We start from the raw sequence: 23358 nt of genomic DNA, 5'->3' as shown, positions 1-23358 counted from the left end.
GCATTCGAGAAGATCTCTCAGCGCGAAATAACTCAGGGAGCTTGCGTGCTTTCATGTCACGACTGTGGGATCGGTTCTCTATTATACAACTCGCTGTCGCCAACGGCAAGAAATCATCCAACACATCCGCGTTTGCAAGAAATGCCGTGATCAATGCTAGCTTTGTGACCGTGTTGCTGTAGATAAATGACGCTTTTCGAAGTCGACACAAATTTTAGTTGGTGTCACCAATGAAGAAGAGAACGAGATCAAGCGGTGACGGATCGAATAGCTTCGCTTTAGCACGCAATATTCGTGATTTTTTTCTGTGCATGTACATACTGAAGAACCGAAACATGCTACCCGTGTTCTTTATCTACATCTAGCTCGTTTCGGATAAACCAAGCCAGACAACAGCACAGTCGCTGTCAATGCTGATAATCTTCCAACTCGCTTGCAGATTTTGGCTTTTCCAATGGGTTACACAATAACACACTGGATAAACCAGTTAAGACACAAAGGAAAACATTCCTGCTGAATGGTGCCGATTCTCGTTCATTTGCAAAACTTCTGGCAAACGGACCCCCATCCGTCCTCGCGCTCGACTTCCACCCGGCCGAAATGAACGAAGGGGGAAGGTGCTGCGCAGCAGTATCAATGAGGGTGTTAATATACCGTATCGGGTGAAATTTATGCCATTATTAGCTTTATAAAAATCATGACATGCAATGGTCAATCGAACACATTTTCCACCAATCAAGTCCATGTTATTTGCCCAGTCATTTCCCCGTCAAACGCAGCTTCGCTCATCATGACGGACTCCATGGCTTCGCTTGTACGCTGTGTGATCTTCGGGCGACAAGGCGACGCCGAGCTGGCCGAGGTGCTAGCCTTTTTGCGCGGCTTCAGTGCTCTCTATGGCTCTGGTTTGGCACTGCACAGTGAGACCCGTGCGAGCGCTGCGGAGGTGGAGGCACTAGTCACGCAAGAGCTCAAGAACAACCCCGTCCAAGTGAACGATCGACAGAATTCGCTGCCCGACCAAGAGAACGAGTACGAGCAGGGCGAGCTATTTGCGCGCATCTCGACGGACCAGCAAGAGTTCATAGTCTTTGGTAAGACAGCGCTAATGCAGTGGATGAAGCAGCAGCTTCTCGAATCCCGATACACTGCGGCGCCCGCTCCCGCTACTCAAGAGACGCCACCGCTGCGGTTGTTCATCAGTGGAGACCGAGCTCAGGTCGGCAAATCCACGGTATGTCTGGGCCTGGTGGGCGCGCTGCTGCGCAGTGGCTACGCTGCCGGTGACATCGCGTACATTAAGCCGGCTACGCAGTGCGAGAAACCGCAGTTAGTGACCAAATTCTGTCGCCAACAGGGCATCACATGCTGTGAAGTGGGCCCTATTTTGTTCTATAAGGGATTCACACGGGAGTTCCTGAAGGGTGAGACCGACACGTCGGCTCAGTTGCTAGAGAAGGCCAAACAAAAGGTGGACGAAGTAGGGAGAGGCAAGAAGGTCGTGGTCGTGGATGGTGTTGGATACCCTGCTGTGGGGTCCATTTGCGGCGTCTCTAATGCTCATGTAGCCAAGAAGTTGGAGGCACCAGTTGTGCTAGTTGGCAAGAAAGGGGTGGGCGACGCCGTGGACTCGTTCAACCTGAACGCGACGTTCTTTGAGAGTTATGGCGTGAAAGTGCTTGGAGGTATCTTTAACCGCTTGCCAGAGGACGGTTTCTACAGTCTCGAACACTGTAAAGAGAATGTGACGGCGTACTTCGAGCAGTTCCAACCCGAGAAACACGTCTACGGTTTTCTCCCTGAGCTGACGGACGGCGGACACAGTGCACTAATTGCTGAAAAAGCAAGTGAGGAAGGACAGAAAGAGCCTGAGCCTGGTGTATTTCTCACAGTTGCAGAGGGTCAGTTAGCCAAGAATGTCGTGGATGCGTTTGTTGAGAGTATTGACTTGACGAAGCTGCTCGTGGACACGGAAGCGAATCAAGGAGTTAAGGCTGTCAGCTCCACCGACTCGAAAGCTGAAGCTTCTAAGACAAACGCAAAGAAGCCGAAGCGCGCTCGCAACTTTGAAATCCCGACTTCGTTTGAGACTGTTGCTCTTCCAGCCTTTGACACAGCTGTGGCTCCTACTTCTCATAGTACAGTGGAGATCCCCACATCAACGGAGACTATGGCGCTTCCGTCGTTTAATAGTATGGAGATCCCTACATCCATGGAGACAATGGCTCTCCCTTCGTTCGATACGGTCGAAATACCAGCGTCGACGGAAACTGTACCTTTGTAGCGGGAGGCCTATCAATTATCACGAACACGTAGCAAAGGGTTTAAACAACGCTACGCTGGAGCCATCACACTGAAATGTACTAGTACATGTATTTGGTTCGTGCTTGCATGCATTCGTGATTGCTGTTATTGTTATTGCGATCCAAAAGTGCTGTACGCGGCGACGCAGCGTTATTCTTGCGGTCAAGAATCCCTCAGCAAAAGGCGTCCTGACAGTTCAGCGCTCTGAAGGTAGGTTCCGGACGCATTATTCTCAATTCGAAGGTATCCAATGCTAAGCCTCCACGCCACCCTGACCGATGATAAGTGATCTTCACATCACGCGAATCACATCTACGCCTAGAACTACCGAGCGGAAAACAATGCTCATAATTTATGAGGCATAAAGTAGCTACGTTTAGCAAATTTATTCGTTGGTGCGCAAGTGGGGAGGAAACTCCGAGTTTTGGAGGCAGCGACGGAGGCACTGTGGCATGTTCCCGACAAATATCACAGGATAACGTGATACTATTGCAACGAAACGCAACGTTCTCCATCTTTAGCGAAGGCGAGATCTGCCCAGTGCGTGTGTCTACAGTGTCTACACAGCGATATTGCGGATCGTTTTTCCATCGAATAGTCCACAACTGTCGATTGTTGTGAACGACAATAAACCAGCGCTCACTTGTGCACTAAAGTTAGGATTCTCCAAGTGACTTACAATAGATATGTGTGTCGGTTTTCAACGGAGCATCTCTTGCTGTCCGTAGGTAACCGACGGGCCACTTCAACTTGGATCCAGTCAGCCAATCATATCCGCAGTAGGCACGTTCTGTGCTGATAACCTGCACCTGCAAAAGTCGCTTGACAAAGTCGCTCATTTGCAACCATAGAGCTTTCCTTCCACCTTTTTTTTTTTCATGTGAACTCGAGCCAATCTTGCCACTCAAGCATTCGCATCCTCGAGCGCAACACCCTCTTTCTTTCTTTCTCTCTCTCTGCATGGGCGGCAAGGACAACGAGCCCAACGCTGACGGCTTGTTCACGCCCAGAGCCGACTACATGTCACCAGCTCCTCAGTCGCACCAGAAACGTCAGAACCTCATCTGGGGTAGCGTCTCGCTCTTCCTACTGCTCAACGTCATCGCGCTCTACATTCTGCACTTCGTTGACCGTAGCAACAATGGCGACTCGGTCACGAGCACCATCTCGGCCTCGACGCTTTCAAGCACCAATGCCAACTCAGCCTCGGAGGGCCAAGCCGTGAGTTACACGACGGGCGGCCAGCTCACGGCCGGTGCCGGCACCACCGCGTACCTGGCCGCGGCCTCGCTGCCATCCGATGACCAATTCATGGCCTACATTAAGTTCGCACCGCTCGGCACGTCCGAGACGGCGTACGCCTCCAACATCGTTTCGTACCAGACCGGCAAGTCGCCCGACATCAATTGCACCGTCACAGTCGCCACGACCGATGCGGACAGCAAAACCGTGAGCATCGCCGACGCCGACAGTGGCAACGTCTTCACTGGATCAACCGTTAAGGGTCTGGCCACGCTTTCAGACTCGTTGGCCATTGCTCTTACAACCGTCACGAGCTCAGACGGGCTCAGTGTTACTACGTACGTGACGCCTGTCACGATCAATGACGGCTCCATCGCCGTGCAACAGAGTCAGACTGTTGAGGCGACCAATACGTCTACGAGTACCTTCATCACCCGCGTGTCTGACACGAGCTTCGCCCTAGTGTACTACGAATCGTACCTAAACACTCCTTACTACCAGCGTATCGTCGTCGGCACCGTCTCGAACGACGGGTCTATCTCGTTCTCGGAATATCTCGAGTTCGGCAATGCCAACGGTGCCACGTTCACGCAGTATGGCACGCCGCAATCAGTGTTCAACTCAAGCAACACAGTCACGGTGCCCTGGTACGTGGAGGCGTCCACGACGTCGAGCAATGACACCACGTCCTCCTCTGTAGGCAACGTGGGTCTGTGCCTGTTCACCGCCAGCCTCTCGGATAACACACTGACTGAAACAGGTGAGGTGTGCGATACGACTGTGAGTCCTGCATACTACATCGACTCGGCCAAGATCTCAGAGACGGTGATCGCACTGAGCTACTTCGACACGGCCAACAACTACGCACTGACCGTGTCGCTGGTTGAGTTTTCCACTATCAAAGGTTCGCCCACATTCCGTAGCAGCTACGTGGTCGATGAGTCTGTGGGTGCAATTGACTTTGGCTCTGCTTTCGGTTTCTACCCAACGCCGGTCGTTCGCGTGCTGACCAACAACCGTCTGGCCGTGGGTTTCCTGAACCCGGCCAACTCCGGCAAGCCGAGCATTAAGGTGCTATCGTACTCGTCGGACTTGACACTATCGGAGGAGTCTCCGGTGCTCCCTGTGGCCAACGCAGACTTCTCTCTGGCCTCAGCCGACCCGAATGCTGGCGGATCAATCGTCCTGGACGTAGTGGCAACGGAGACCGGTGCTCTAATCGGCTATGCAGGTCTGTGGGCCGGCGCTCAAAACCAGCGTGTGGCATTGGTGGAGTCGTTCGGCAAGCCGGTGGGTGTTGTGTCCAACGTGGACGGCTCCGACGTCGATGTTGCGCTGTCGGGCACTGTCGACGTCTCCAGTTCGCTTGTCAAGGGAACGACCTACTACGCCTCGACTGAGGGCACGCTGTACGCTGCGTCGACCACCTCGACGGATGACTACATCCTTGCCAACGACAACACCGTCGTCATCTCCAAAGACGCACTCGTGGGCGTCGCTATCAGCAGCGACAAGCTGGTGGTCACGGTCTAACGCTGTTATCATGAAACGAACTGAATCCGTTGTTTATAGTTTCCCATACTCCAGCAGATCGTCAACTCTGTAGGCAGACCAACTAAGTCAATAACAAATGTACATGTATTTTTTTTTCATATCTTAAGAGTCGCCCGACACGTGATCTCATTTTAGACTGTCAATCCAACTATCGCGAATGAAATTATGTTTGTCGATTTTGTCGACTGTAGAATTACTGCAAAAAATGCAACGTTCAAGAGTTCTATACAGCATGAACTCTATTTATCATCGAGCAAACATTACGGCACAGCGCTGTTATCACTGTTGCATTCACGGCTTCTCCGTCTCGTCCTGGTGTTCGCGCTGAGTGATTTCTCTGTGCTTACGGGTGCTGCCCTCGAGGCCTCCCAACACATCCTCGCCCACCTGGTTGTTGGTGGGGATGATCATCTCGAACGTCTCCGTCACCACCGTGTACTGGTAGTAGCCGCAACGTGCAATGGGCTTGGTCTTCTTGACGTCCAAAATGCCGTCCGTCAGCACTTCGTCCTTGATATGCACAGCCACGACCTTGCCGATGATAACGTCCACCGAGCCCATGGGCGGGTTGCCAGGTAGACGCAGCGTGGTGTAGTACTCGCACTCGAACTTAACGGGGCTGTCGGCCACCATGGGGACGCCGTCAATGCGCTTAGACATCTCCTTCTTCAGGCCGGCGCGTTCGAATTCGTCCACGCCGGGTGCCACCTGCTCGGCCGTGATGTTGACAGCCTCACGCAGATCCCACGTGGCCAGGTTCCAGCAGAACTTGCCGGTGGTCTCCGTGTTCACAGTCGTGTCTTTCTGCTTGCCCGATGGCGTCTGGTTAGCACTGAACATGACGTAGGGAGGATCGAAGGTCAGGTTGTTGAACTGCGAGTACGGCGCGAGGTTGGCCTCGCCCGTGGCCGAGACGGTGGAGATCCAACCGATAGGACGAGGGATAACACAAGCCTTGAATGGGTCATGCGGCAGGTTGTGTTCGGTCTTGCCGGGCTCGTAGAACATGGTGATTGATCTTGATACTATGAAGCTGGAAGCACGTTTGAGAATGAGTTGGAGGGGGAACCACGACAAGACTTTGCGACTATCGAGCGCCACGTACACTTGATGAGTGCTTGCACTTAGTATTACGCGCCGCCTCTATGGATCACTACGCGTCGACGTTGTGACAGTCAAATCACGGTGCCTTTGCATCTCCATCTGGTCTCCACCGAAGTCACCCGCTTCGTTCTCGCCAAGAAGCATCGGGGCAAGCACTACGATACCTGGATAAGTTGGTTTTGCTCCACGTCAGATCGAGTTACATGTATTATTTACAAGAAATTGGTCCAAAAGTTTTTTGTCGACGGATGCTTGGTGTACATACTCAGCACTCTATCGCTTCCTCTCCTGAAGGCATAACAGTCTTCACCTCTCCCTTCTCCTTCACAGTAGCGGCTGCAGGTCGGCTTGAAATGGTTGAGAGTACTGTTGTCCAGACGAGGTTGACGCAGTTAATGAACAAGATGCGGTACTGCAGCGGCACGTAGCTGTAGTTAATGATATTCGCAACCGGCCAGATCATGTAGTTCGCTTTGAGCGTCTGTGGCAATCGGTCTGCTGCAAAATCCACACCGTGGCCAATCGATTTCCCCTGCATCATCTGCGTCGACGTGAAGAAGAGCGTGTTGATGCTTGGAGCGAAAACAAGCGCGTCCAGCAGCATCTTCTTGAAAACCACGACCTTCCCTTGACTGCCGACCGTGCGTTCAATGAAGTTTATCCACGTGTGTGCAACGGGAGTGAAGAGAACACTCCCCCAGATCATCATTCGCATGGTTCGAGCTGTGCTTTCACTTACGATTGCTCCGTCGTCTCCGCTTTCCTCGCCACGTGGATCATCGTCCTCCTGTTTGCCAGACTTCTCCATCCTCTGCGCAACTCGGTCTCCTAGTCCAAAGAGCACTGCCGAAGTGACGCTCTTGGTTACCATGGGCGACCGACGCAACCAGCCATCGTACAGTAGACCCAGACGCCGCATGTCCGCAGCGATTCCTCCACCGATGCCGTTCGCAGTCACCCCACGATTGTGACAGCGAAGTCCTGTGCTTCACATGTCAAACCAGTTGTTACAAAAACGCGCCAAAAGCTCTTGATGTGGTGAACAGCTCTCCACAGTGGAGTCCACTGAGTCTGCGGGGGAGTCGACTGGATTGACAAGACCGACGGCAGCGTTCAAAACGATCGAGAACTTATCGAGTACGCCACGAAATGATGATACAGGTTGACTCTGCTGTTGCCGAGATGAAGAAGAAGATTATCTGACTCAAACAGCGCGTTTGGATCGACGTTTATAGACTAACGCGTACTTGTATGCCGCGGCTGAACAAGAACTCGCGGCATTGAGGCGGGGTTAGCGTCAATGCTTCACTATTGAGACACTAGGATAGGATCCTCGTTGAAAGCTCCAAAGGGAACGATCCTCATTCCCTCACCCAACAACGCATGCTTGGCTGGCGTCACTTATCAACTTGCTTGCTCCAGCACAACTCAAGCGTAACACTTCGAACTAGAGAGACGGAAGCATGCGCAGCTTTCGACTTGTATACGACGAGTGGTTGCATCGCCAACCACTTTTGACCAAGATGGTGACGTCGTCCGTGCTCTTTGGACTTGGAGATCGAATTGCTCAGCGCGTGGAGAAGATCGGCAAAAGTGACGATGAACTCGAGGAAATAGCGAAGGACAATGTTGTCAAAGAGGGTCATCTCATCAGCGAGAGCGCAGCGAAAACCATCCGCATGATGGTTTGGGGAGGAATGATCATGACGCCCATGATGCACACCTGGTACAACATGATGGAGAGGGTCTTCGTTGGCTCAGGAAAACTCGCTGCAGCTAAGAAAGTTGTAGCCGACATGGTCTTTGTGGCACCGCAAATGCCCATTTGGTTCTATACGAGTATTGGCCTCATGGCAGGCAGGACGCTGCAAGACGCTTTTGAAGATGCAATCGAGAAGCAACCCATGACGCTCATGGCTAACTACATGCTGTGGCCTGCAGCCAACTCAATCACGTACGGCGTTATGCCACTCGAGTATCGTCTTCTGTTCGCAAACTGCATCCATCTCGGCTGGGCCTCCTTCCTCTCCTACACGGCAACTCATCCTATCCAAACACCGTCGTTCTTGCCTTCGTTCACGTGGACAGTATCAGAAGCTTCTAAAGATCACGAGAGCAAGAAATCAATCGTTTCTCATGCCTAGATTCCTAACAAATATCGAGCACCATCTTACAAATTTACTTTTTCTATGCAACAAATGCGTTAGGCATTGTCGCTATTTGTACCGCTAAGAAAACTTAGTACTAGTAAGGTGCCGGATAGTCGTTTCTCACTTGGCCTCGTCCTCCACATCGACACCACGCTTCGACTTGGTTGGCCCATGAATCCATCTTAACCGTCGACAGGCTTGCATGGGACGACTCATCCTCACTCTCGTTTAAGGAGTCCAGCAGTCGAGTTGAAATGCGGCGTATTGGTGAACTCTATCACTTCTGGCTGCATGAAGCTCCACTGCTAACCAAGATCGTGACGGCGGCCACGCTTTTCGGCACAGGAGATCAGATCGCACAGAGACTCGAGGCCAAGACGAAGGAGAGTGTTTTCGACGAGTTGTCGAGCGATCGTGAACCGCATCAGAAGCAAGAAAGCTCCGAGCTCGTAAGTACCAGCACAGCTCGTACACTACGAATGATGGTCTGGGGCGGGCTATTTGCAGCTCCGATCATGCACACTTGGTTCCATGTGATCGAGCGAGTGATCCCTGGCACCGGCAAACTCGTCGTGGCCAAGAAGGTCGCCGCAGACATGATGATCATCGCACCAGGAACGTCGCTGGCCTTTTACACGACTACCAAGTGCATGGAGGGCGAGCCACTGCATGAGTCTTTTGAAGTCGCCAAGGCCAAGTTACCTCCGACGTTGCTGGCCGATTATATGCTGTGGCCGGCAGCAAACGCGGTCATTTTTGGGCTGGTGCCACTGCATTACCGCACGCCACTCACACACTGTGTCAGTCTCGTGTGGTCGACGTTCTTGTCTGAAATGGCCAGCCACGAGCCGCTAAAGCTAACGATGCCGTGGGGATCTGGTGCCCCAAAGCCGTCAGTGCCGTCCAGTACCATCGCACTGTAAACCAAACGTAAGGCCAAGTAAAAAAAAAAGCTGCAAAATTGCTTTTAATCCATTGAAACTAAGTAAAATCTACGCCGTCACGGCATTTCCTACCTCCTGGTCCTCCGTTATCTTCTTGCTGGCCATTCCGGACAAGTACGTCGACCAACCCAAACTCACACAGTTGACGAAAGGTGTGCGGTATTGGAACGGAATGAGAGTGAACACCATGAGATTGGCCACGGGCCACACTTTGTAGTTCATGGTCATCGTAGGATACAACTTGGTCTTTGCGATTTCAAACGCATCGCTGAGTCGTTCGCCCTCCATGCTCTTAGTCACTGTGAAAAAGCCCAGAGCCATGGCTGGCGCCACGATCACCATGTCCGCTGCTACTTTCTTGGCCACCGCAACCTTGCCTGTGCCGGGAATTGCACGCTCAATGAGGTGGAACCACGTGTGCATGATGGGGGCAGTGAATAACCCTCCCCACACCATCATACGCAGCGTCCGTGCTGTACTTTGACTCACAAGCTCGTCGTTGCCCGCGCGACTGGTTTCGTGGTCAACATCGGTGGCTGGAGCGTTGCTGGCCTCGATACGCTGTGCAATTCTATCTCCGACGCCCGATAGAGTGGCAGCAGTTAATGCTTTGGTCACTAGCGGGGCTTCATGCAGCCAGTAGTGGTAGAGCTGTCCGATGCGCCGCATATTGGCAAATGTTGGCAAATGTGCGGTACAGATTGCAAATGGACTATTTTCGTTTAACAATGAGCCTATTTATAATTGGTTAAACTCATTTATTTCAGGGTTAATTACCTTTTCGTCAACAAGATTCCCATTTCTCAAAAAACCATTCATGCTGTCGCTGTTTCCTCCGAATCCTCCATCTGCTGTACGAGGAACTCCTCCAGCTTCTGAGCATTCGAGACTTTTCCATCGCTGCTTGCCATTCGGGACAAGAAGGTAGACCAGCCGATATTTACCACGTTGATAAACAAAATGCGGTACTGCAATGGCACAAAGCCGAAGGTGCACACATGCACCAGCGGCCACACGGTCCAGTTCACTGCGAGTGTCGGTGGCAATTTGACCACTGCAGTCTCCACTGTTTCGGGCAATGGTTTACCCTCAGTTACGCCAGCATAAGTGAAGAATGCTAGTGATAGCGGTGGGGAGAAAACGAGTTGGTCCGCGGCGATTTTCTTGACGACTGTAGCCGTGCCCTTGCCGCGAACGGCCTTCTCCAAAAAATTGTACCACGCGTGGCCGATGGGGGCGAATAGGAGTCCACCCCACACCATCATACGTGCTGTCCGTTGCAGTCCGTGACAGTCATCGGCATCGCGTTGGTCCGCGTCGCCAGTCTCGATCCGTTGCGCGATTCGGTCGCCGAGACCGAAGAGAATGGCCGACGTCACGCCTTTCGTCAGCAGTGGAGAATCCCGTAGCCACCGATCGTACTTTACCCGAAAACCACGCATTTTATCGGGCTGTGGGATAGCCAGCGAATTGCGAAATGAAGCGGACGTTTGCGACTGGAAAATGGAACTGTCAAAGCGACAGTTGACTAAAGCCTTACTAAAATAATGGTTATTACTTATGGGATCCCGGCTGTACCACATCGAGGATCGCATGACGTCGTGCTTCAATGTGTGGTTGAACTGTGGAAAAGTAGCCATATTCGATGCACGAGTGCTTTGCTCCCGTGAACACCAACCTTTAATCCAAGGAAGCGTACTTCAGAATCGGACACCGCGTTCCCACGAAAGTGTAGATTAAATTTTACGCCATATTCGTGTGGAATGGAGGAGTAAAGCATAACACAACATCGCTTAGAGAATTGAATAACCACTTCGTGCCAGCCCGAGATGCTTGATTTTGTTACATTGAACATGTAGATTCACAGCACAGTACATCAAACCACAGCGGTCTGCCCCCTCTCTGATGGCGACACTATCGTTACCGGAATTGGTATTCGCGAAATGTCGAGAAAAAGGAAAACTAAAGTTTAACTTTTCGCAGCGATGGCATTAATAAGAATGGTGTCTTCAATTGCTTCATCCGTTGCCTATTATCAATAAATTGATATGCAGCTTCAACGGGAAAGCTTTCACGTGTGCCTATAGATCGATCCTCAGCAATTATCGTGTAATTCGCGAACTGACTTACCCCGCCTTATCCTGACCAGCCTCATTGCTGTTTGTGCTCGCGTACGGTTGAACTTGTACGCTGTCAAAAAGCTCTGGTGTGGTGAGAAAAAAAAATAACATCGCATCTGCAGAAGCGCCACAATGCTCGACATCCTTCCGCTCTAGAGGACGTTTCTCGGTCAACATGCTCTGAAAGAACAGTATTGGCCAAACGAAGGCATCGATGGTTGAGCTGGGCAAGAAATCCGTTCGATAATACGCAGATTTTGTCGAGTTCATTTCTTGTCGCTGATAGCTCAAATTGTTCCTCCTGCACCACCGCGGCACAACGACGGCGAACTCGAAATGTTCCATCTTGAGCCAACATCTGATGGACATAGCCTTCTAGCAGAGCCGAATGAAGAGGACGATCGCTTTGCTGATTCAAATATTAATAGTTGAGAAGATGTGGCTTGTCTTGACGAAACAACCAGTCCGTGGCATTAAGTTCCACGCGTCTGACGCGAAAGCGTAGCGCACCGGACTAGATAGGTCGTCAACAATTTGATGTAGAATTCGCTCGGACCTGATCTCGTCGTAGAAGCCAAGCACTGTTTTTAAGGCTGAACGCCATCTGCAAAGTAGAAAGTCGTCTTCTTGGCTAGTATCTTGTGGAGGGCTTTCGGTAGTTTGCCAATCCCTGGACTTTCTAGAAGCACCCCACGATGCGTTCCCAAATTGTCCGTAAGATCCAATACTTTCGCCAGTAATTTTGGATAACAACTGCGAATGTAAATGGAGAGTGTTTTCTGTTGCCCGGGAAGCTACTGTCTTCGGGGAATTCAATCACGTTGGTTCCACAGCGGTAAAGCGGGCACAGTCCCAGAACGGCATCTACAGCGGGTCATTCTCATGGATTTCATCTGCGGGAATTAGGATGCCGTCATAATCGATCACCGGAAGTAGATGAGTTACACCCCCGAGCAGCTCCTCGATGTCACGTTTCCTTCCGCGCCGAACTAAAGAGACGACGAGGACATGGATTTGTTCGGGCTTGACGGAAGAAAATAGACGCCCTATCTTGTCTTCGATATCCAGTACATGCGTGGTTATGCCGTTACCTTCAGAAGATCGTTCAATGAACAAATTTCCAGCTGTCGTAGCTCAGCTACTTGAGACGCATTACCGAGAAGCCACTCTTTGGTGTCCGTCATCTTGACAGCAAATAGCAGTTTCTTATGAAGATCGATGTCATCCGATGTTTGTCTGCTTGATCACCAGTCGGAGATCCTCCACAGTCTTGTCCCCTGCGACTTCGACTTGGAACTTAGTGCTAAGACCCCCAACGATAAGGCACGACAACTTCATCATTTGCTTCCTTCCTGGCTTGCGTTCTCAAGTCTGCTGGGTTTTCTGAAGTATCTTGATTAGGTAAATTTCAATCACTCGAGAAGAAGAATACATCGAAGTACTGTAGTAAAAAGTTGTTCAGCATTGCACTGATAATAAATAACAAAAATGATGAAAGCGCTGCGGTACTCGACCCTGTCACTACTATACAAGCAGTTAGCAAACGGAGTTCCATAGAACACGTTGACCATCCTCACTGCACGGCACACTGGTTAGATCGACCTTCATCGTCTACTTCAGGACGAAGTCGTCGCGCCTCAGCGAGTAGCAACTTGGCTCGTCGTCGTCGACGCCACCATAGTTGCAAAAGCACAACGGCCTTATGGTCAATGCGTTCCTGTTCTTCCAGCGGCACCGAGCCTGGTCCATACACAGTAAGCAGCCCCACTCCACTCGGATCGAACTCACGAGGTTTCCGCACGATCAACTTGGTCATCGTCCGCTCTTCAGCTGCATCGAAAGCATCCACTTCTTCGATTACAGCACGTTGGAACGCAACCAAATCCTCTTCAAAAGCTCTGCGTCGACTTTCAGGTACAAATGGAGTCAATATAGCGCCGAAAATCCCCGTCGCTCCCGCTACAATCTCGTAGCTGGCACTGATTGTGTTCATTGCCAACGATCGTACACCAAGATACGCGCCACTAATGAGTTCAAGTGGACTACCGGAGGCCAAGCCACGTGCAGGTAAGCGTACGAGCTCCACGACACCATGTCCCAATCGATAGACAATACGGAACGGATTCGCGTACACAGACACCGTGTGTAAGCCTCTGAGAACGAGAATCACAGCCTGCTGAGAGTATCGTCGTGTTACCTTCTCCACCACACTGGCTTGAGGCTCGTAAAGATGCGTGAACGAAAGCTTCGTCAGATACAATCTGAAGTCCTTTACGTTAGACTCGGGAAGATAAACAGCCAGTCGTCGACCGGAAGGACCAAGTGTCTTGATGTACCGTCCGCCGTGAAGTTCCATCGTAAACTTGATGCGGATTGCTTCAATTGACAGCTCTTCGATGTACACGCCGCTGGGTTCCGCTCCCGTAGCACTTGTAGCCGCTCCACCAACGCCACTTCTTTCGTCTGAACCCACAGCAGGGATGATAGCACTGTTAAGAACGCCTGCATAGTCCAGCTGCGTGTTGACGATTTCTTCGAAGGTGTGGTGGCTTGTCAGCCCCTCCAAGCCTTGGAAAACACTAATCAAATTGACCACGAACTTCTCATCTGTCGACACCTCAAGCTCCTGCATGATAAGTTCAATCAGCTCGTAGTGTGTAAACTCGCCCGCGTGGCAGCTTGAGTTCCACAGCATTCGGAACTGAATGACACTCAAGCTGTTGGTGTCTAACTCCTCGAAGATACCGCGATACCGGTAGTTCATGAAGCTCCTCCAGCGATCTCGCAGTCGCACCGATACTCCTTCCTTAACTTGGTGCACCTTAGGACCTAGAACAACCTCACGTTCCATCTGGTTGTCCATTTGCAGGTTGCCAAGTGAGAAGACCACCTCGCTGCTGCCACCAGCGCAGGAATACAGCAATCCGAGACGCTGCATCGAAAGATACGCCACTTCCACCATACTGGAGTTCGCGTTGTGAAGAAACGATAGGCCGATACTCGGGATAATCGCACTCATGTTGTAAATACCAGTCGGTTGGATGTGTTCTCTTACCGAAGTACGAAACTTGAGCGCCACTAGCACTTCGCCAACCAAGTCACCGCTTTCCGGTTCCCTCATTTCCCACCAATGGCCTTCCACCCGTCCAAGCGATCGACGCGCTTGCTCTGCTGTGTTGTACGACAGAGCAATGGAACGCTTAGCGCCCACACCCATACGTGTCCAGGCTTTCTTCGGGATCTTGATCTCCACAGTCCCAGCCGCGCCATACTCGCGCTCCATATTACGATGATCAGAACGATCAGACTGTTCAGAAGAAGCGTAAGAATCGCTCACTCGCTCGATGTCGCTGAGCTGGATCATCCCCTCAGCATACGAGAGATCACTGTCGTTGCGATAGAACGCCTGGTTTCGAGACAACGTACTGTCCGAGATATTGCCTGATACGGGGCGACACCGCTGAGGGGGAGTGTGCATCAGCTCGAACGACGCGGAGTCCTCTCCAGTCCTCGGACTCCCAGATTCATCATACTCCGTTGCATTAAGTCTAAGCTCTGCAGAACTATCTCCACGTCTATTGGGGCGATTGCTATTGAAGTAGCTTTCATCGTCGATACCAATAGAGGACATGTCGCGCAGTATTCCCTCTTGATCGCCTTGACTCTCGTAGAAATTTAACGTCAGCTTTTTGGGTCGCGAATCACACGCAAACTCGAGGTCAGAGTCGAATCGATACACGTGTGCAGTCTTCAGCTCCTTAGACTCGGTCGCTTTTGCCTGTTGAGAAAGCATAAATGTTAGCGCGTAACATCACAGTACCATAAGGTTAGTCGTTCTTACACCATGGTTGTCCGTTTCTGCAATCAATTCTGCAGTTGAATCTGGCTTGAGTGAAAACTCTTTACGAAGTCGCGCCGCGATAATCTTCACTTCGAGAATGTAACTGGGCGGTTTATCCTTGTCATGGTCGCGGAAAACCAGTACACGTGACGCGCGATCCATGACAATATCGCCCGTGATAGTTTTCGATTTGCTGCCGAACATTCGGTAGCGCAAAGCGTCGATGTTACGCTCTCGATCCAAGTTCGCAAAGTCATAGACGCCATAATTTCGCGAGACCATTTTGACCCGACCCACGATACTCCCTGTCCGACAAGCCACTCGCCTATGCAAAAGTACAAACCTGTCAGAAAGAACCAACTCAATATGAAGCACTCCTAGCATTTACCAAGGTCCATCCGGCTTCACCCACGCGAAGGGAACAAACTCGCGGCTACGAATCACCACAGTTTCTTCAGAGCAATGTACTTGGCTCACATAGACGTCTGAACTCGACTCGTTGCGGATCATATACATCGGCGGGTCGTCTCGTAATAGCGTAACAACCATACTAGGTCCCATGTTGCTGATCCGGATTTTGATACGATGCATTTCCACGGCGCTACGTCGGAAACCCTCGTGCTGGTACGTATTGCCGCTTCCGTCTCTCCAGGAATCCATCACTAATCCTTTGAGTTTCAAAGAAAACTCGTTCTCCTCGTCCACAACAAATGGGCCGCTCCATTCTGCTCCATGGTGGTCCATTCGCAAGTACACTCGTCGATTGGCTAAGCTGGTTGTGGCATCAAAATCGAAATGATGTGTAGCCGGGATTCCTTTCTTTGACATGGCAGGAAGCTCCACAACTCGGTCACTTGTTCTCATGTACTGCGAGACCTTGAATGCTGCGTGGGTCTTGTTGACGAACACGAAGTGTGAAGTGACAATTACTTGCGTCGTGCGATGAAACTGACCCAGAGGTCGTTGAATGGATATCCCTAGTTCATTGCGGGTTCTCGGACCCAATTTGCTGCCAAACTTCAGGCTGATAGGCTCTTGGACACCCACCACAGTCGAATGGATCTTGTCGGACCACCGAGATACCTCCGTGTCGATAATGGTACCGATCTCGAAGGCTTGACCAGGACAATCCATCAAACGTGGCACGGGACGCTGAGGAACCAGTTGAGGCACGACCAAAGCAGTTGCATCCGGATTATCCGCACAACGGAACAGTAGAGTTTGCACATGTGACTGGTTGTACACCCACAAAGAACAGTACAATACAATGCGCGGACTCCCGTCATCTGCAGCCGTGTAGTCGATACGAGTCACGACCTTGTTTGAGGCGATATCCCCCTCCTTGAACTCCATACCAGGGCTCTGAGGAGACGGGAGGAACTCTACGATTGGATCCCATGCACCAATTGCACCCAACATCGACTTGATTGATTTGTCCATGCCTTCTCGATAGATGCAGTCACCAAGGTTAATGGGACGGCTCCAGATTGAATCCATTTCAGGCAATCGAAGCATCAACTGGGCGTCCAACTGGAAATCGTGGATAGGAACTTCTTCACCGGGGGAAAGTGTACCTGTTCGGACCACTTCCTCTAATAATCCACTGGCCACGATCTTGTACTGCACTCGAATCGGGAGAGTATTCTCGAAAATTAGACAGGAGTGCAGCGATATCTGGTACTTGGTCGCATATGTCTGCAACTCACCGTCTTGACTCGTGTTTCCGCGCGTTATCATTCCCTGATGCTCTTCTCGATACACCTTACGCATGTGCGACGTTATGTTCACGTACAGGCAATAACCCAATCCTTCAAGGTCTTCAGCTTCCAGCGTCAGGATCGTGGAGCCTGCTGCTAGTTTATTCAGATCTGCCACAACTGTTGGTCTGCATCCATCCACCTTCACAACAATGGAGTCTTTCTCTTCTCCGAACATTGCACTAATCGGCACCGACATCTTGTTACGCGTAGTCAGCGTCATCAATTTTCCTGTTCTTGGCAAGGGTCCACCCTAGTCATACAAGGTAAATGAACGTCAAGACATGATATGCTCCTCGCCCAATGACCTATCCTTACCTCGCCAGGGGCTAAGCGTGTTCGACAGGTCCATAGCTCCATATCAATGCTTGTATCTAAGCACAAAATACCAGAGGAAACGTCAGCTAATAAGCAACATATCTAGCGCAAGTTCTCCAAAATTCAAACCATTTTTCAGCTGAACAGGAGAGCTCAGAAGCAATACGCGACGTGACTCGTCTCGCTGTGCCACCTTGACTTCAGCCAGCACTTTTTCGCCTTGAATGAGGAACTTTCCAGCGCGACGGAGAGGGCACATCAAGCTCATTCGCGACGATCCGATAATGACTTCCAAAGCTAATGGCGGGATGTAACTTCCACGTAGACCATCCGAGAGCATGACGTGGTCCTTGCATTGGTCCTCGGGGTCACTTGTGTTCGCTGTAACGATTTTCAGAGGATCGAACACCAGGAATTGGCCGTCTTTCACTTGCTGAGGTTCGTTTATCCTGCTGCGGTGCACTGAGTTGTTCACGTCTGGTACAAAGTGAAGACCGACAAAGATCTCGCCCGTGACATTGCCGCGTAAATCATGAAGACGGTACCATCGATTCAGCTTCATCCGATTGGGATCTAGAGACGCCATGACATTGCCAGCAAGATTAATCTCTGCTGATCCAACGGAAGACCACCTTGTCCGTTGAGAAGTGGTTGTGTTTGTACTGTCTCCTCGATTCACACATTGCTGTGTATTCGGCGGTGTAATTCGCTGTGCAGCGGGCACGTCGAAGAAATCGTCGTCATCGTCTTCTTCAACTTCCACGTACTTGTTCGTGACATGATCAAACACGTAGTTGCGTTTGCCTTCGTCCGTTGTCAGCACATCGATCCTCAGAATTGGCGTCACACCTGACTGCGCTCCACCGTAAGGAAGTGAAAACTTATGGCGGAAATTCTCCACGGTCTGCATCTCACGTGGATGCCACCACGGCAACAATACGACGGAGACTCTAACGTTATGGAATCGTGAGTATCCAGGGAAGGACCATCCGTCTCTAACGTCAACGTGAAGTGTTCCTGCGTGCGACGTGTTAAGATTGGCTAGCCGGATAGGGACGCCGAGATTGTTAAGTACGCACACCCGCCCGTCTTCCTTCTTGGCTTCTCCATCAGCAGCGACAGCAGCGAGTGTCCGTTTCTCCACAATAAAGTCTTGCTTACGACGGTTCTTAGCGATACTGGACAGCAATCGGATTAGCGAGTCCGTGCAGTTCACATTGAGTCGCTGCAATGCACTCAACTGCATGGTGGTTCCGTCCTCGCCACCGTCACTTCTTGCCTTCGCATACGCTCGCCAAGGCTCGATGAAGGGTTCCCAGTCTGCCAATGAAGTGTTGTAGTAACGAGCTGATATTTCCACACTCGCATCCACTGCGTGGTCCGTCGAAAACTCCGTTCGTGTCATGCACTGCATCTTCATATCACTGACAGAAAAGTTCATAACTGGGATGTAGGTATCCAACGAGACCACGGACAAGCTTCTCTTAATCACTTCGAACACCACCGAGTAGCACGTGATGGATAAGCGGTCATGAATTCGCCCCATCCGTAAACGCGTACGGAAGATACTCCTTGCTGAGGTTTGTCGTTCTAAAGACTCGCTCTTAATCCCAACAAGCATCTGGTAGTTCAGCAACGGGATGAAAGCAGACACCTTTGCCTTTCGCTTAGATCGCTCCTGGCTCGTGTCTTGCAGTCCGTAATTTAACCCAGCAGAAGTCGCAGTGGACATTCGACTACGTCCAGACGGAGACGCGTACGGCCGACCAAACCCCGTCGCGTACATTGGTCTTAAATCGATCGAATCCTGGTCTTGGAGATTGAACTGCATTGACGAGAATCGCTCCGTTTGAGAGATCTGTTCTCCTGCGAGGAAGCTGACATCGTAGTCTCTTCTGTCGAAACCATCGCTGTCCATGGCTTTCTCTTCGTTAGCACTGTCAAATTCAGCGTCTCCATCGGCCTCAGCCGAGACTTCGCTGTGTGTTAACGCCTCCAACAGCGCGAAAAGCAGCTCTAGCCGTCGATCTGCTTCGAGTTTGACCTGACCGATCGAAATGCTGACAGAGCGATGGCATACAGGCTTCTTCGCTGACTCATCAGCACACAAGTCGCACCCACCCACAGGCGCGTCAGTCTGTCGATGTAGTCGGAGATCGTAGCTGAGCCAAAACTTGTCCACTTGCACGAGCCGAAGTGCGACATCTTCAGTCAACACGAACAACGCAGTAGGTCCAAGATGTAGCTTGAAGTTTTCTACCCCCGGGTCTGCGCGGTACGAACACGAGCTGTCCTCGATCGTCAGCTTCGCTACACAGTGAGAATCTTCAAGGTACGCTTCCAGGATGGGAGCACGAATCTGAATCCCAAGCTCCGGCACCTCCTTCCACGGAGTAGCGCTCACTGGTTCAGGAGCATAAGCACGACCTCCACTCTCTGTTACATCACTGTCAGAAGCCCACAGCACATCCAAAACGTCGATTATCTCGAAGAAAACTTGAGTCAGAGTGAGCGGCATCACCCAACCCGATATCGTGAGGTCTGCGTGGAGTCCGCTTTGTAGCACGAAGCAATCTGATCCAGCACGTGCTCCACGGTATGACATACGCAGCGCGAGGAAGGGGCCTTTGTTCAGATGGTCCGCTCGCATCTTTCCAGGTGTCAACTCGCCGTTTTTCAGGCTCAAAAACTTGTCGCCGACGTGCAGTACACCGTACTCCGATGACTGTCGATGGTCTAGAACTGTGAAGTCTTTCAAGCCGAGGTACAACGCGAACGCGGAGCAATCAGCCTCCGATACGCGGTGCACATCAACCAGGAACGTCACGTTGGTTATACTCAGCGAGTACCACGAAGACTGCTCTTTCTTCAGTGTCGCAGTCGGTCGATAGATGCCGGAGAATCCTCCCAGTAGCAGCTCATCCAGTGCCGCTCCTTTCCGCTGCTCCACGTTGCGAAACTGCACGTCCTCGTCTTCCAAAGGGTAGTTGTCGTCTTCACGTGCTGACTCGTACAAGGCTTCTTCCTCTTCGACATCTTCACTGGATGATCTCTTGGCTGCATTCCGAGCACTGCTTTCAATACTGTGCTTCCACTTTTTCAACTCCATCAGACTATCCGAGCTCAGCACCTTTCGAAGAATCCCAGACCGAGTCGTGATCTCCAGAACTTCGCATAATTTGCCCTTTGTCGAGTCCCAAGGCCCTCCAGTAGCATAAGGCAGCATGATAACCTTGCAACCCAGCAGACTAAACTCATCCAGCACATCTGCGCCTGAGCCATTGCTGTGCATGGAGAAGTTGCCCTCGTCGTCAAGATGGCACCACGAACGCCGCCATCGTCGGAACGCGAGCGAGTCATCTCTGCTGTACAGCCATCCCATCATCTCGCCCCCTTCGTAGTATACCCAGCGGTTCCTCGCTAGTGCCAAGCGCACCATTTTCCGCTTTCGCACTATGGCTCCTCGAATAAACCGTTGCATCACTACAATAGCATGTGCAGCTCTGGCCCAATCTGGAATAGCTGGTGGTCCGCTAGGTTCATCGCCCACAAGTTGCTTCAGTAAGGCTCGATAGGAAGGCTCGTTGGTTAGCGCCACAGGTGCAGCAGGGGCTTCGGGAGCACTGACGAATAAACGCAACAGGTCAACCTTAACTTCATACGAGTAGCTGATAACAACCGCAGGTGGGAAGTTGCCATCGACACTATTAGAGGGGCTGGTCGATGCGTACGATGATACTAGTTGAGAGTTCATTGAAGGTGGCACTACAGACAAATCAACATCCATCCGAGAGATGTTGGACGAGGGCATGCCATTAGAGTAGTTACTCGAAATAGCGCCAAGCCAATCTTGCCATTCACCAAGTAGTGCAGTCATCTTTGGCTCGTCGAAAACTGCGATAGAGTTACCAATTGCCAGCGAAATTTTCGATCCATACGTATCGATCTTGCCAGGACGAGCGTCAGGGTGTGCCTCGTAGAGATAATTCATACTGAATCGAATAGCAGGACTCTGTTCGCTTTCGTCAATAAAACCATCCACAGGTTTGCTGATACTGGACGCGATGCAATGATTGCCTTCATCTGCTTCTCGTGACATACTTTGAATGTAAAAGTCCTCAACTTTGATGTCGTAGAAGTGGTACGAGAACAAACTTGGCCCAAAACCGTTAATATAGACCGCAGGATGGTCCAGCATCACTTCTGCGATCACTCGCTTCTGGAAGGCTCGAACAAGGCAGAACTTGAGTTGGTCCGACGTAAACGAGACTTTGGCGACTGCACGGGAAGGAGTGACCTCGAGTGGCATCACGGATGGGTGACGAAACGTTAGCACCTTCGTTCCAGGCATCGAGTCGATCGCCAGCTGCAAATCAAAACCGGACTTGAACTTAAAAACTGACCGCAGCGGTCGGTCGTCCACTTTGATCAGCAACAATCCAGGCCTCACGCTATCCTTCACCGCAGCAGGACTCTTCTCGGCACACCGCTTGATAGCCACATCACCTGACGCCAGTATATCGAACAGGAGTCCTGTTGGGCCCTCAGGAAATGGCACACTGATCTCTGGGAGCGGGATGCCCATAGCATCGCCAAGACCATACAAAGCATTAGGGTACGGTACTATCCTTTCTGCGCCTGCAATATCATCAAGTCCAAGACGATTCCGTATCGACACTACCACCTCGTACGGTAGCTGTTGTTCTATCCTCGTAGCATTCCTCCATGCCTCGCTCTTCTTCAGAGCATCCAGTCCTTCGCTTTTCATCGCCATCACCTGTTTCCATAGTAATAAATAATTCTCCGCCAGCTCGGCCACCTTGGCCTCGTTACCCACTGTGTGTCGCTCCGACGCCTTCACCTGTTCTGCTACCATTACTCTCCATTTTTCATGTCCAGAGAACGAGTCAATAATCAATTTCAGCACCGACAATTGCTCCTCATCCATCGTCATCCATATCCTCGACAAGTGAAACACCGCGTTATACCGCGGATCCTCCGTCTGTGAATGATGCGCCGCTGTGTTCATCGTCAATTTCAACGCCACATTAATCGGCGCTACCAAAAACCTGTGTGCATGTACGCTTTCTTCAGCATTCCACCAGTCCGCCTTGGCTGATCTTGACCCCATCTCCTTTAACCTCGACAAGGTCGACTGTAGCACCTTCGGATGGACTCTGGAATGGATAAAATGCAGCGCATTCGGGTCCACATACGCCGACAGATCAATAGCATTAATCAGCTTGAACACTAAGTGGTTCTTCTCCTGTGGAGATTCCTCTTTCTGGTCGTCGAAGCCTCCAACTCGCCAATTACTGGGCGTCGTGACTGCCGAGAGCGCCCCCAGTGTGAATCCTGCAGCAAATTTTACTCCGTCCGACCTGTTCTTATCCTTACTACTGGTCCTAGATGTCGGAGGACTTCTCATTGGACCTGTAGGAAACCACACTCCTTCCACTCGGATGTGTAAGTTCCTAATATCAACCTGCAGGTTGTCGATAAGCTTGGTCATAGTGCGTCCTATCCAGCCATCAGTGCCAAAGTATCCTTCGCTCTCGTGAGGTACTGTGTATTCAGGTACTTGGGGTCCGTTCCATCGGTCCCGCAGGTCCTGCTCGAGTTTGTTCATTTTTAAGGTCACTAGAGACGAAATCTCGTCCTGCAGCTCTTCTTCGTCATGTTTTAGAGGTTCTAGGACCAGTAGAACGTCCTGAAACTTGATTTTGGCCGAAGCACTGCCGAAAATGGCCGAGATGGGCAAGTCCGCCTCGAATAATCCGATAAAGCCCGTCTTGAGTCGAAACGGCAGCCAACTGGGCACGACGCTGGACCTGAGCGTCAGATTTTCGAGCTTGAGCCGCTCTGACGACTGCCACAGCTTAGCGGACACGTTTACCGTTTGGCTCTCCACATACTGGCCCAGGAAGTACACGATCCACGACTTGAGCGCGCCTTCCAGCATGGTGGCGAATAAATAACGTTTGTAAAACAGAGCTGGCTTTTGGATAAGTGAAAAAGTTCTGA

The 23358-nt window shown here is 51.2% G+C and overlaps 9 protein-coding genes across 12 annotated transcripts; 4 read left to right on the top strand and 5 right to left on the bottom strand.

Moving 5' to 3' along the window:
• The first annotated feature begins 7 nt into the window (after positions 1-7).
• PPTG_00834 (hypothetical protein) lies at positions 8-3001 on the top strand. Its single transcript, XM_008892388.1, has one exon. It carries the CDS (start codon positions 698-700, stop codon positions 2282-2284), a length of 1587 nt encoding a protein of 528 aa, XP_008890636.1. The 5' UTR covers positions 8-697; the 3' UTR covers positions 2285-3001.
• A 151-nt stretch (positions 3002-3152) lies between these two features.
• On the top strand, positions 3153-5195 carry PPTG_00833 (hypothetical protein). The gene has a single exon (XM_008892387.1). The coding sequence runs from the start codon at positions 3265-3267 to the stop codon at positions 5077-5079; it is 1815 nt and encodes a 604-aa protein (XP_008890635.1). The 5' UTR covers positions 3153-3264; the 3' UTR covers positions 5080-5195.
• Positions 5196-5391: 196 nt separating this feature from the next.
• On the bottom strand, positions 5392-6108 carry PPTG_00832 (hypothetical protein; the record flags this gene model as incomplete). Its single annotated transcript, XM_008892386.1, has 1 exon — positions 5392-6108. One exon carries the CDS (start codon positions 6106-6108, stop codon positions 5392-5394), a length of 717 nt encoding a protein of 238 aa, XP_008890634.1.
• A 361-nt stretch (positions 6109-6469) lies between these two features.
• PPTG_00831 (hypothetical protein) lies at positions 6470-7123 on the bottom strand (the record flags this gene model as incomplete). Its single annotated transcript, XM_008892385.1, has 1 exon — positions 6470-7123. The coding sequence occupies one exon, from the start codon at positions 7121-7123 to the stop codon at positions 6470-6472; it is 654 nt and encodes a 217-aa protein (XP_008890633.1).
• A 304-nt stretch (positions 7124-7427) lies between these two features.
• PPTG_00830 (hypothetical protein) lies at positions 7428-8434 on the top strand. The gene has a single exon (XM_008892384.1). The coding sequence runs from the start codon at positions 7668-7670 to the stop codon at positions 8346-8348; it is 681 nt and encodes a 226-aa protein (XP_008890632.1). The 5' UTR covers positions 7428-7667; the 3' UTR covers positions 8349-8434.
• A 3-nt stretch (positions 8435-8437) lies between these two features.
• PPTG_00829 (hypothetical protein) lies at positions 8438-9371 on the top strand. Its single transcript, XM_008892383.1, has one exon. It carries the CDS (start codon positions 8609-8611, stop codon positions 9275-9277), a length of 669 nt encoding a protein of 222 aa, XP_008890631.1. The 5' UTR covers positions 8438-8608; the 3' UTR covers positions 9278-9371.
• Positions 9289-9967, bottom strand: PPTG_00828 (hypothetical protein; the record flags this gene model as incomplete). Its single annotated transcript, XM_008892382.1, has 1 exon — positions 9289-9967. One exon carries the CDS (start codon positions 9965-9967, stop codon positions 9347-9349), a length of 621 nt encoding a protein of 206 aa, XP_008890630.1. The 3' UTR covers positions 9289-9346.
• A 13-nt stretch (positions 9968-9980) lies between these two features.
• Positions 9981-10837, bottom strand: PPTG_00827 (hypothetical protein). The gene has a single exon (XM_008892381.1). The coding sequence runs from the start codon at positions 10738-10740 to the stop codon at positions 10114-10116; it is 627 nt and encodes a 208-aa protein (XP_008890629.1). The 5' UTR covers positions 10741-10837; the 3' UTR covers positions 9981-10113.
• Positions 10838-11193: 356 nt separating this feature from the next.
• PPTG_00826 (hypothetical protein) lies at positions 11194-23338 on the bottom strand. 4 transcript variants are annotated; one of them, XM_008892377.1, is made up of 5 exons: positions 17464-23338; positions 17335-17390; positions 15648-17269; positions 15260-15584; positions 11194-15196 (listed from the first exon to the last, which is right to left on the bottom strand). In XM_008892377.1, exons 1-5 carry the CDS (start codon positions 23294-23296, stop codon positions 12992-12994), a joined length of 10041 nt encoding a protein of 3346 aa, XP_008890625.1. In that variant the 5' UTR covers positions 23297-23338; the 3' UTR covers positions 11194-12991. The 4 variants fall into 4 exon arrangements, with proteins under 4 accessions (XP_008890625.1, XP_008890627.1, XP_008890628.1 ...); XM_008892379.1 differs by having other exon boundaries at positions 15260-17269; XM_008892380.1 differs by having other exon boundaries at positions 11194-15584.
• Positions 23339-23358: the final 20 nt, after the last annotated feature.

The sequence above is a fragment of the Phytophthora parasitica genome (assembly GCF_000247585.1).
Source record: "Phytophthora parasitica INRA-310 unplaced genomic scaffold supercont2.1, whole genome shotgun sequence".
NCBI lineage: Eukaryota > Oomycota > Peronosporomycetes > Peronosporales > Peronosporaceae > Phytophthora > Phytophthora nicotianae.
This window is presented reverse-complemented; position numbering and strand designations above follow the sequence as displayed.

Coding starts and splice junctions, on each gene's coding strand:
- PPTG_00834 (XM_008892388.1), top strand. CDS start 698: ATGACATGCAATGGTCAATCGAACACATTTTCCACCAATCAAGTCCAT.
- PPTG_00833 (XM_008892387.1), top strand. CDS start 3,265: ATGGGCGGCAAGGACAACGAGCCCAACGCTGACGGCTTGTTCACGCCC.
- PPTG_00830 (XM_008892384.1), top strand. CDS start 7,668: ATGCGCAGCTTTCGACTTGTATACGACGAGTGGTTGCATCGCCAACCA.
- PPTG_00829 (XM_008892383.1), top strand. CDS start 8,609: ATGCGGCGTATTGGTGAACTCTATCACTTCTGGCTGCATGAAGCTCCA.
- PPTG_00827 (XM_008892381.1), bottom strand. CDS start 10,740: ATGCGTGGTTTTCGGGTAAAGTACGATCGGTGGCTACGGGATTCTCCA.
- PPTG_00826 (XM_008892377.1), bottom strand. CDS start 23,296: ATGCTGGAAGGCGCGCTCAAGTCGTGGATCGTGTACTTCCTGGGCCAG. Junction 15,585..15,647: donor GTGAAGCCGGATGGACCTTG/GTAAATGCTAGG, acceptor ACTTTTGCATAG/GCGAGTGGCTTGTCGGACAG. Junction 15,197..15,259: donor CAGAAACGGACAACCATGGT/GTAAGAACGACT, acceptor CTTTCTCAACAG/GCAAAAGCGACCGAGTCTAA.